Source organism: Castor canadensis, chromosome 3 (genome assembly GCF_047511655.1).
Source record: "Castor canadensis chromosome 3, mCasCan1.hap1v2, whole genome shotgun sequence".
NCBI lineage: Eukaryota > Metazoa > Chordata > Mammalia > Rodentia > Castoridae > Castor > Castor canadensis.
The window spans coordinates 164,316,286-164,329,592 of NC_133388.1; the positions used below are offsets into that span (position 1 = coordinate 164,316,286).

General features: G+C 33.9%; 1 protein-coding gene across 49 annotated transcripts in view; it reads left to right on the forward strand.

The window, feature by feature from the left end:
- The window catches only part of Rims2 (regulating synaptic membrane exocytosis 2), a 573,766-nt gene that overhangs the window by 477,170 nt on the left and 83,289 nt on the right, over positions 1-13,307 (forward strand). For 35 of the 49 annotated variants that reach the window (XM_074068988.1, XM_074068974.1, XM_074068978.1 and 32 more), the window contains one exon: positions 11,125-11,366. The exons of the other annotated variants lie outside the window; for them this stretch is intronic. In XM_074068988.1, the coding sequence (XP_073925089.1) occupies positions 11,125-11,366 (242 nt within the window). The remainder of the gene's footprint in view (positions 1-11,124; positions 11,367-13,307) is intronic. 49 annotated transcript variants of the gene reach the window in all.

Genomic DNA, 13,307 nt, shown 5'->3' on the forward strand with positions numbered 1-13,307 from the left:
GGCTTACGCCTGTAATCCTAGCTACTCGGGAGGCAGAGATTAGGAGGATCACAGTTTGAACCCAGCCTGGGCAGAATAGTTCATGAGACCTTATCTCAATAAAAACCATCACAAAAATGGGCTGGTGGAGTGGCTCAAGGCATAGGCCCTGAGTTCAAACTCCAGTACCAAAAAAAAAAAGAAATACCTGTAGGACTGCCTTTTTTAAAGTTATTTCATTTTCTACATGAGCTTCTAGAATTCAATTATAAATATATAAGTCTTTGCTTAAACACTTCATAAAGTAATTTATACACTAACACTTCCTGGGAGTTTTGCCTCGTATCTCCTTATGATTTATTTTTTCCCAAATTTATGAAGTAGAATATGTCATTGTCCTTGATAAGAAGTGAATCATTTTATACTTATACAAATGTATACACATGTACACACATACACAATCTTTAGACATGATTTTAATGCCCACTAAAATGGAACTAAGAAAGATTAAAAAAAAGGGGGCTGGGGTGTGGCTCAAGTGGTAGAACACCTGCCTAGCAAGCATGAAGCCCTGTGTTCAAGCCCCAGTACCACCAAAAAATGCAATAACAAAAAAAAGAAAGATTAAAAAACAGTAAGAAATTAAGAAATATAAAGAATCCTGCCTTGGAGCTTTGCAGTTCGGTATTTTTCAGCATATGTAATGTTTGCTTTTTTCTTGATCCCAGCACCATCATTTGCTCAAAGCAGACATGGGGACCTGAAGACATACTGGAAGGTAGAATATAGTATGCTCCTTTACCAGCACTTCCAAATCCTATGGTCCAGTCTCTTGAGCCCTACTATGTGTTAAAGAGGATAGATAATGGTAATATAACTTTCTTTTCTGATAAGAAAGCCTTTTCTAGAACAACACTGCAAAGATCAGGAAGAAGAACGTGGCATATGTGACATAAGTCCACAAATTCCAGGAACCTGAGGGAGCAGTAGGAGGCATTGCTGGTGCCCTACAAATCATCTCACCCAACCCTGCCCGATGCTCAGAAATGCTGAATGGCAAGAAACTATTTCTCTTTGCCCAGTTACTGTTAGAAAAATGTAAGGAAAGCCTAAGACGATGTCCACAAAAGCATCTTCGTAGTACATATTTGATCTTGAAGAATACGCTTTCAAGGTTTGTTTTGTTTGTTTTTTTTCAAATCCATGGGAAAATTTATGGCCCAAGGATATTTTCATATTAAGGTTTAGCTTTCAGTATTACTTTTAGAGGCATAATGTGATTTTTATTTAGTGTAGTCATTTTTGGAAGGCACAATATCCATCATTTGTTAATCTAAAGACTTGATGCACTGATTGTAGGGATGGATGTTTTACAAGAATAAATTAAAGTTCTTAGTTTATCTTTTTATTTTCACAAATCTTAACTATTAGTAGGTCTTTGATAGTAGGAATGGTGAAAAATATAAATTGATGCTTGAAGTTACAGGCCAGTGAATGTTCCTGCTGGTAATTTGTCATAGACCTTTTTATACTATTCGAAAGACTATGTACTCATTGTAAAGCCAGAAAATGTGACAATGAAAATGTGTTAGAAGGAAGTTCATTACTGCCTAAAATATTTACATACAGAAATAGTTGGGTTTAGCCAAAAAGCACAGTATAAGGAGATTGTGCATACATTAGATAGCAAAGTTATAATTATGGAATTCATTCTTTCCTTTGTAAAGGGAAAGATATTATTACTTAAATATCATATACCTAGGGAAATGGTGTGGAAAGCAGGCAAAGCTGGGTTAAGAAGAAAGAGAGAGTGATCCATCAAAATTTAAGAGGAATTCATTTTCTAAAAATACACTAACAGAGGAATTATAGTCGTAAAAAGAAGTTTGAAAATCCCTTAACGATGCTCTGGAACCATCTCATCTGCTAGGTTAAGGAAATGAGGCCCAATGGGTAAGAAACAACTTTTTTTTGGTTAAAATTAGCAATGTAACTTTGGATCTCAAAGTTGTGATGATGAAACATTTTTTTATGGCGATGAATTATTGAATTAAATTCAACAAACTTAATGAGCCTATATGTAAAGTGCTTAGAATAATACCTGGCACATATCAAGCACACTTATAAAGTTATGATAGTTATTATCATTACCTTAAGAATTATTATTATTAAAATTAATAAACTTATTTGTTAATTTTAAAGGACTGTTACTCAGGAGCATATCTTTTATAAGGCAAGATTTGAATTTATTTTTCTTTAGAGATGTCAGAATAATAAGAATTGATCCTAGCATGAAAAATATTTGAATACTTCAGAAAGTACATAAATTAAAGTATATGTTCTTTAGAGCTAAATGCTGAAGAATTAAGAATTCAACTGACAACAAAATCTCTTTGAACTGATTAATTTGATAGCATGTGAGGCCTGAAGAGGGTAAAGAGAAAAATATCAGAATAATGTGCTATTTAGAATAGTGGAATTTTTTTTCTGTAATGGAAACTTAATAATAAAAGAAGGAATAAATACTTAGAAAGAATCCATTTTATATTGTTACACTGACTCCAAAATAAAGTTTTTGAAAATAAGAATGTCATCTGAGTTCTTAGACTCTTTCACTTGAATTCTTAGTCATCTATTTTGCCATCATGAAGTAACTTTTTATATCAAGTTTTAACTTTTTTTTCTTTCCTTAAGATCTTTTAGTTTTGCCTAAAAATAAGTAAAAAACAGTAATCCTTATTTCCATAACTCTTCTTTCCATTTTGCTACCCCCCATGAGCTTACCATGTCATTCCTTTTTTTTTTAACATTCAATCTCTCCAGAAAGTTCCCTACCACAATAGCTCACACCTCTTCCCATCAAATTCCTTACTTAGCTCCCTGAAAGCCTGACTTACATCTCTAGGTCAGTAGCTGTTTTCTTCAAAGTCACTTACGCCCTGTATGTCTCCAAATCTATAGCCCTTTTACGTACTTAGACTAATGAAACTCTTTACATCTTTGACTCGCCCAACTTTTGTGAATCTCATTCTTCTCTTGCCTTCTATGGAATTAACCCTAGTCTATTTTTCATATTTCTGAGAATATACCTTTTATTACCCTCAATCATTTCTCCTCTTCTAACCTTCAAATACAGATATTCCTTGAGCTATCTTCTTAAACTTTTATTATTTCTCCCTCCGTACACTCTTGGCTGGCCTACCTCAGCCATCCTCCTAATTTCATCTATCCTTTTTTGTTCCAGTATTTATTGCCTGTTCCCATGAGCCCTTGCCCTAAGAGCACAGCTTTGTTCTGAATCTCTCCATCAGGACATTCCATTGATCTCCCATGTTGATCATTTCTACAGCAGCCCTCCTTGGACAAATGCATTTGCTCTGTAAAGGCTGAAGTTTTCTGTTGTATAAAAACTGTCATAGGTTTACATTACTACTCTCAGCCCCTAACACCTTATAATTTGGCCAAGCTGTGCTATTCATCTTTATAATATTTATAATACTCTTTTCTCTTTACAATTTTTCTTTTTCCCTGCACTTCATAGTTTTAACCCATCATTTGATATCCATGTTCCTGATATCTGATTTTCAATACTCACTCTCCCTCTAGTAAAATCTCTTAGCACTGTTTTATGTCCCTATTCTCTAATAATTTAATTCTTTTTTCTTTTTTTACTAATTTTGTAAGCATTTTCAGTCTTGTTTGAATTCTTAACTATATGCTTCTTAGATAATGACTGTGTCTCACTCATTGTTTTTATTCACTCCAGGGCCAAAGCTACCACTTGCCTAAGTAGAGCCTTTGCACAAATTAGGGGGGAAGAAGTGTTTCTCTGTTAGAAATACACACTTGCTTTGAACAGATTAGCTAGAGAAAATTCTCTATGTGGAGGAAAAAAAAAATTCTTTCTTCCCTTAAGTTTCAGCCCCCGTGTAGGAGCATAGAGCACAGGCATCAGTTCAGCCCCCATTTGCTCCCTTGGGACCCAACATCAAGTAGGTGCACAGGAAATCTTTGCTAAAGGAATCAGTTAATTAGCACCAAGATGTTTACCATGGTAAAAATTATCTGATCCAGAATATTTGAAGGCCTGAAAATTTAAGGGGAATAAAAAAGAAATTAGGTCATGTCTCTGAGGATAATACTTCACTGAAATTGGAAAAGAGATGCAGTGTTTATAAGATGCATGTTGCAATGAAAACACTTTAAAATCATAATTCTTGTGTGAATTTGTATCTTAAATCAACAGTGAATGAAATCAAGTGACATTTATCATTGAAACATGAGTATTTTGCATGTAGTTTTGTGTTCAGTTGGTTTTGGGTGAAAGACAATACAACTAAAGAGAGTTCAGGAAAATGAAATGAACAACAAAAAGACATTGAAAAGTTATCATACAAGAATGTACAAAATAAACAGTTAGAAACCTGAATAGTACCAGGTATGGTGGGACATATCTGTAGTCCAGTCCACTCAGGAGGCTGAGGCAAAAAGATCATTTGACTCCAAATCTACCCTAGCTTACATGGTAAGAACTCAGCTAATAAACCAAATAAAGCCCAAAAAAAAAAAAAAAAAAAAAAAGAACCATGAGCACTTTGTAATAAACACAGAGAGAAACACACTCTTATAAATTAGTAAGTTTAAATTTTTTCCTTAAAATTAACCTTCTTCGAACTCATGGTAGAGAAGGGTGTATTAGTCAACAATTAGAGGAGAACTTATGAATTCAAGAGATTCTGGATTAAGAAAGGGCAGATTTAAGAATTTAAGTAAATATTTGAAAGTTCAATTCCTAAAGGAACTCTTTTATTGATGTAGCCATACTTTAATTACACATTTCTCATTTTTTATGGAAGATAGCCAAGACCTTTCCAAGCAGCTCTCTGATATTGATATTTAGAGGTAAAATAGTGAGTTGGATCCCAAATCACTTATTGTACAATAACCTATGCAGTATCTGTTCTTAGGGCAACTCTGGTCTACTATCTGAATAGGCAGTTAAATAAGAGTAAGTCTTACAGGACATAATTTTATTCTAAGTCATCTCTCTCTGATTTCATTTTATACTCCATGATGGTTTTATAAGTTTCCTATAACAGCCAAGCTTGTTGCTGCATCTAGACATTTGCACTTGCTATTCTTTAAGCCTAAGACATTCTTCTTCCCCATGACTTGACTTCATCATTCAGTACTCAGCCCAGTTGTCTCCTCTTTTGGTGCCTTCCTTGACCACTCTACTTAGTGTCTTGCCCCTAAGCTTTTCAGTCCCTCATTATCATTTTATTCTACCTTCTTTTTTCCACATCACACTCACTATCTGAAACTATCATTTATTTACTTATTTGTTATTTTTCCTGGTGTCAACATTAATGAAAGCTCTTCTCCTACACATCTAATTCTGAGACTAGTGCCTGCTATGTAGTAGGTACAAAGTAAATGCCATTTAAATGAATGATCAAATCCTGGGAGTAAAATTAAAAGGGAGAAAACTTCAAAGGAAGACATGCATCCTTCTGAGAAATTTTTAGTATGTGGGACTTTTAGGCATTAGCAGGCTGTTGGGAAAGGAATTTCAGAAATTATAGACCTCTCAGGTACTCCTTAATCCATAACAAATAAGCAGTGACCTACTTACACTGTTACTATGGGACACTGCTTCCTGCAGTGACTGTAATCTAGGAAGATGTTTTTGACCTTAATTTGTTAATTAGCTAAATATTTTTTTCTTGCTCTGGACATTAATTTTGTGACACAGACTCACACACATACCCTCTAACACACTGATAATACTGTATTAATGCATAGCATTTTAATAAAATACATTTATATACATATCTTCATTAATATTAAAAATCCTAAACCTCTGATTTCTGTCTTTTGATCCTCAGAAATCAAAGAATTAACATGGGAAACTCAGCTTTTCCATACTCTTCAGAGAGAAAGAGAGAGATTTTCTTCAATGTTTAACTTAATTGTGGTTTCTTGATATTAGAATTGGTCTTTGGAATTTCAGTTATACACCCAAACAAGTTCTTATACAGCCACATACACATTTTATGTGTTGATACTTCCCAGTAAATTAAAGAGACTGTATTATATCATTTTTGCATTCCCATGTTTATGATGGCAGGTGTTCAGTAAACATTTATAAGCAAATGATTTCCACTTTACTAGCCTAAAACTGTAGATGGTCATTTGAATTAAAGTGAAATAAAGCTTATGAAATAGAAAATGAGGATAATTATTTCAGGTTCCACATATGAGAAAAAGAATAGAATTTAATAGAGAAATTTTTCATGAGAATATTAGACAGGAACAGGTCTTCTTAGTTTCTCCTGCAAGTCAGAATTCAAGAAATAGCACTTTATAATCCAGATATCTGCCCAGTGGACTGCTAGCATTTACAGCCAAGAATGAGTTACAGCCGGATGTGGTGATGCACATCTATAATCCCACACTCAGGAGGCTGAGGCCAACTTGGCTACAAAGCAAGTTCCAGGCTTGAGCTATATAGTGATACCCTGTCTCAAATTTAAAAAACCAACAAATAAACAAACAATAAGCGTAAATTATAATAATAGTAGATTAACTCTTAGCACCGCCTCCAGAAGCACAGTAATAGGAAGGGAAAAGAAACAAGCTTTTCAAGGTACCATAATGTTTGGTGCTTGGCCAGTTCCACTTCCATCTACTTCCTCTCTGACTGTCTTCTCTGTTCCCGTGCTGTAGTCCCCATACTCCAGTATATTGACTGCTGGACTCTCTATCCCTCTACTCACCAAAATCTGAATCACACCAGTCTCCAATTCGGGAATTTGCTCTTAACCTCCTTCCCAGTTCTCAACATGGTGAAGTATTTGTTGAGGCATGGCTATTTGTTCTATTTACAGTGTTACTCTCCTGCCCATGGTCTTACAGACTCAGAACTAAAGCCTTAGTCATATTCATTCAAACCTATCCATTAAGACTTCTGGCCCAATAGCCTATAAACTTCGTTTGATTTCATCACACATGGTGCTTAGCCCTGATATGTTATTTATGCCTTTGGGCCATATTAACAAAGATTTCACTTGCCTTTTAGATATTCATCATCTTCCTCTTAATGAGTGGCAACACTAGATTCACCTTTTAATTTTTTTCAAGATAGAACTTTTCAACGACTATAGTTTTGTCCCAAAATTGATCATTTGATTGGCAGTTTTACATTTTACTTTGATAACACAAGATGTATAAAGTTTTTATTATTTTTCTATACAAAAATTAGAAAACATGCACAAAACAATATTTAGAAAATTAGGAACATTATCTCTTTCTGAAACTGAGCATCTTGTATATAATATTACAACACAATAATCTGTTAGGGGCCATATGTGGGTTGAATAATTTTACTCATGTAAAGAAAAAATGATGTTTGTTCCAGCTTGCTCTTTTAATTTGTCCCTTTCTTTTTATTTCATTTTTTTCTTATTGTCAACACTTTTTAATGCTCATTCTAAAAAACCAAAATGAACATTAAAAATATAGCTAGGAAAATTTAAAACTCCTTGAGCACAAAGTTTACAGCATATCCTTCCAAGTTTTTTGCTATGTATATGTATAATTCCCCTAAAAACATAACTATTCTGAACCTATAATTTTATTTTTCTTTATATTCCTGTTAGTCCCCTCTTCTGCAGGTAACTGATACATCATCTCATGAATCCAGGCTTCCCAAAATGTCTAGTTTAGCAAGAAGTACATCTGTATTTCTTTTTTAATGAATTTTTCTCTTCCACTCATATAATGGGAAGCCTGAATTCAGATGAATCCAGAGTTTGAATTCATCTATGTCCCCTAAGAGTAAAATGAATTCGTATTTAATGTGTATGTCAGCCAAACTAAAACTACAAACACCTGCTTCCCATCTTCCATCAAGAGTGTCTTTTTAAGTCAATAACTATTTATTTATGTATACATTTTCAAAAGTACATTCTGTTTTATTGATGAATATAATTTACTTAAACTGGACATTTACAGGTTTTTCCCTTTTTTACAATTATAATCAATTGTGCAGTAAATGTCATTGTAGATAAATCTGTATACATTGTTGAATGTTCCTTTATGATAAATCTTAGAAGTAGAATTGCGGGGTTAAAGGTTAGGTATGTTTTTTAAAAAAGAGAGAGAGAGAAACTTTTAACGTGTATCACCAAATTTCTCTTGGGAAACCATATTTCCAGGCTCCTTACATCTTCACCTTTAAAGAATTGCTAATGTGACAAGTTCATGCTTTCTAAACTATAGTGAGAAATAAAATCATATTTATACATTCAAAGTATTATTACTTCAAAGTATTCCATAAATCAAGAATCCCAAAACTAAAAATTTTTGGTTGGTAGCTTGTAAGCTGCCAACATTTTTTGTTTGTTGTTTTACAGGTTATCCGGTAAGGAAAGAAAAAGAAACCAGTAGTAATATCCTTGCTCCCCTCAAAACACCTCACTGGAGCACAAGTATTCATAAACTCACCCCTGGTACTCTCTAAGTTTCTAGGAGATGAAAAGTAGATACATCTTTTAAAACATTTACGTTTTGTGAGGGAGGTAACCTTTGTAAATTATCATAATTGTTAAGTTGAAGAGAAGTGCACTTCTGTAAAATCAAATTGGGATGACAATATTCATGTCTATCTGTAAATTGCTTCATCAATTACAGTTAGCATTATTCTTGATTTTTTTTTTTTTTTGGCACTGGAGTTTGAATTCATTGCTTGCTAGGCAAGTGCTCTGCCACTTGAGCCATGCTCCCTGACCATTGATTAAAATTCTTTGTAGCCCTTATATTCAACCATGAAAACCACAATGCAAAAATCCCAAGATGTAATAAGAAATATTTTGTGAGCATATCTTTGATAGGTAATAGATTAGGTTGTTCTTTAGGAAAGTGTATGTTTATCGTGCAAATTCCTGTATAAATGAAGCACTAGGTTAGTCTGACTATGAGACATATGTTGTTTGTTTTTAAATCCTTTGTCTGAACTAAACTTTGGCCTTTCTAGCTATGTCACTCTTTTTCTGATTGCAGCGTACTATAAAAATCATGTGCTGCCTCTTTGTGTTTATTTGTCCCAAATCTGTGACATAAAAGATATCTAGGAAACTAAGCATTTCTTAGGTAAAGTGAACCTGGAAGTCATTCCAGTTCCAGGTTTGACAGATGCTGAATGGATGAGGATGGTGGTAATGATATCAATGAGAAGGAGAAATGTATCAGGCATTTTGCTTAGTACCTTGCTGATGCTTTCTCATTTGTTAAATGAGGAAACTTTGTAACAGGGTCAAACACTTCTTTTGGTCAGTAAAGCCAAAGATCAAACCCTCCAGGTCCTGACTCTCAGTGTAGTCCAGTCTCCACTATGTAATATGACTATGTTAAAATCACTTTAGACATTGTAACCTTGAAAGCATCTTTAATTTATAATGACAAATATCATTTCTATTGATGCTATTAAATATTTTATAAGGCATGTTGAAGGACTTTAACCTTATCAACCGTCCATATTCCCTAATAATGACATTTTACTTAGGACACGTTGTTCTTTTAAAATAAAAACGGAAAATAAACTGTCCTTGTTTCGTAAATGCGGAAGCTAGAGCTCAGAGTGGAACCAACATTTTTTGAGAGCAAATCAGTTAAGTAGCAAAAATGCAATTCAAGCCCATATCTGTTTGCCTCCAAAATTCTGTTTTACTCTATTACTGCTTTTTAAAGAATAGCAAAATCAAACAAGCTTTAAACCTATTAGATTTCACACTACACATACACATTTTCTCCTCCCTTCTTCTCTCTCTCTTCTCTCCCTATATGTATACTTCATTTCTTCTTAAAACTAATGGAAGGGATAAAATAGTAAACTCCCTTGTATTTTTTTTTTAATTTCACACTAAGCCTGTCCCCTTCTAAGTACTTGGAGAATATGTACGTAAATTAATGAAATTAACATACAGTCCTAACCTGCAAAACTCACTGAATTTACTTTAATGAGTCAATTTTTAATTATCATATTTTAAATGATATATAAAGATATTTGTTTCTTGACTTTGTATTCTTTCTTTTGTTTAAGTGTTAAACACATTTAATTTCATAATTATTGGTTTAAATCTATATTCCAAAAATGAAGAAAGATTTCTCTCTTATATTCAGAACCAACTTATTAGAATCGACTTAAAGCACAAACTATGACTTGTTAATATGAAGTTAAAAATTGATAATACAGGGCTGGTGGAATGGATCTGTGGTAGAGCTCCAGCCCAGCAAGCATGAAGCTCAGAGTTCAAATCCCAGTATCACCAAAAAAATTAAAAAATAAAAAGATTAAAAAACTGATGCTATACAAGCTGTCCCATTACTGCAAAACAGGCTACTTTCTTCATATACTCCCAGATTTATGGAGGCCAGCTGGATAACCTGTTCCAAGATTCTTTACCTCTACTCTCTTACCATGTCTCAGGAATTGTGGGAAAATATAGTCTTTTCTTGAATTACTCTCGTTGGCAGTATTACTCTTGCAGTAGGTCATCAGTCAGCTCACATGCTTCAGTGATTCATTAATTTCTTTCTGACCACATTGTCTAGAAATCTGGTAATGATTTTTCTTTCAAAAGAATGCAAGAGGGAAATCTTTATTTTGGAAATATAGACTTAAACCAATAGTTAGGAAATTAAATAAAGTGAAATAACTTATTTTTAACTTAAAACTAATGAAACTATCAAAACTCTGTTAGAAAATGTAACCATTATTAGATAAAACAATGTGTTTTCCATAAAATGAGAAATTTGTTTTTAAAGGGTCACTCTTAGCAAGTAGAAACCATAATTTTTGGCATTTTTTTGTAACATTACCCATGTGTCTAATTTCTTTTTGAAGGCCAAATAGTAGAGTAAGTTAGAGAAGGGTGCTTTTAGAAACTCCTTTCATACGTTGTACTACTTATACAAAAACACATTTGCCCTTGCAGCACATAATATTTGAAAAATTTTAAATCCTACAAATATGTTCCTAGATATTAAGATTTAATTGTACTCCAGATGTTTCATCTGAGATGCCTTTTCTCTCTTTCTCTTTCTACTTTCATCCTCACTTTTAAATGATCCATCGATGGACAGCGTCTTTGCATCCAAAATGCAAAGCAGACAGATGGGTGCGTCAGGGAAGAACATGACCAAAAGCACGAGCATCAGTGGAGACATGTGCTCGCTGGAGAAGAATGATGGCAGCCAGTCCGACACTGCAGTGGGCGCTTTGGGTACCAGTGGCAAGAAGCGACGCTCTAGCATTGGGGCCAAAATGGTAGCTATTGTTGGTCTCTCACGGAAAAGTCGCAGTGCTTCTCAGCTCAGCCAAACGGGTAGGAATCTTCATGTTACTTTTGACTTCATATATGAGTTGTCATTACAATACATTCTTTGTTCTTTTCGCTTACTCATTTTATTGCAGTAATGTGTGGCTGATGACATGTTCCAGAGAGGAAGGGGTATTTCTTAACTACTCAATGTTTGGAAACATAACAGTGTTTTTTTGCAGTGACCAACCAGCCAGCTTCAAAGTGAACGTTGGCCACTGTTCTTGAATTGTGTGTCTTTCCTCCTCAAGGAGGTATTAAGCTGTGGTACCCTACTGCCAGCCAGTCCCTGATCTTTTGTAAGAGTGCTCTGACCTGTGGGATATTTGCTTTTCTTTAGGTTCCTCAAGTTGGAACCAGCCAAATTAATTTTCATTCTCAGCAATTTGCCTTGAAGACAACACCTCGTGTGTGAATGATACAGTTCTCTCACTGCTGATAACCTAACTTCCTTTTCAGTTTGAAAGCAACATTTACCAGTAGTATGAATTTTCTCATCACAGTTTTTATTTCCCTACTAAAACTTCAAGCAGCAGTATGTTCCAGCAGCAGGGATGGAGGGATTTTTCTGCTGACAGTGAAGATATTCAAAGCTTTGCTACTTTAAAACTCCATTTCTAAATCACATCTGCAAAAATAAATTATATAGAACTCTTCTATTGAGAAAAGCCACTGCTAGCAATTAAGAAAATGTGTGAGCCATAGCAATGTCATTTGTCAAATGGGTGTTGATAATTAAACATTAAACCCCTGGTATCTTGAAAATAATAACATATCTTCTACTGAACAAACAAAAGCATCTAATATGGTGTTTCTTTTAAAGCAAAATAAATTGTAGGCAACTGGATTAAATCTAATTGCAGTTTGAATACTAGGGCTGTTGTACACAGAAATCAGGATATAAATGTACTGCGCAAAATAATTTATGGTTGCATTATTACTGGACCCGGCTAATCCTGGTTTTACTAACTGTAACAGTGATTCTGGAAATTAGACCTTACATGATAATATTATAGTGAAATAGTTACTTGATGATATTCCTTAAATTTCAGTTGTAACTTAATATATTTAATGTGATTTGGTTATGGCAATTTTTCATTTGGTGTTTTAAGTGTTATTTTTCATTTTAATGTAGAAATAGCTTAATATGTGGACAGTGGACATATAGATCATTTTAAATGATTTTAAAAACTGCTTATATTTATATGTAATTATGTTGTGCTGGTATGAAATATATGTTGGCCTTTTTATATTGAGAGGTGATTTTAAATTTCTTTCACAAGTAGAATTTTATTGCATTTTCCTCTTTTAGAAGAAAGCATCTGTAAATCTGAAGCTGCTCTAAAAAGGAGACTGAATTAAAATTAGGAACCTAAAATGGAGACAAGACTACAAGTTGGGAAGTTGGGGGAGGGGTGGGTAGAGAAAGGTTGATCAGTAGTTACTATGTTGCAATTAGCGGGAAGCAAGAAATTCCAGAATGGGCTGGTGGGTGGCTCAAGCCCCAAGAGCACCTGCCTAGAGAGCATGAAACCCTGAATTCAACCCCCAATGCTGCCAAAAAAAAAAAAAGTTCTGCAGTTCTGTTGCATAGTAGTAATTAAAGATAACAGTAGTGTACTGTACACTTGAAAAAGCTGTAAGAAAGGACTTAAGAAGTTTTTGCCATAAAGACATGATAAATGTTTAAGGAGATCTATGTATAACCTGATTAAACATTACCTAGTGCATACATGTATTCAGATGTCACATCATACTCCATTAATATGGACAATTTTTATGCTTTTATAAATCAGTTAAAATTTTAATTTGCATTTTAAAAATCAAAAAAATAAGACAAGTTAGATGGTCGTTAAGGTAGATAATTAATTCGATCCATTAAAATTTGTTTGATGAATAGCAAACATTTTCTGTGTACCAGACACATCAAGAACAAAGAGTAAGAAA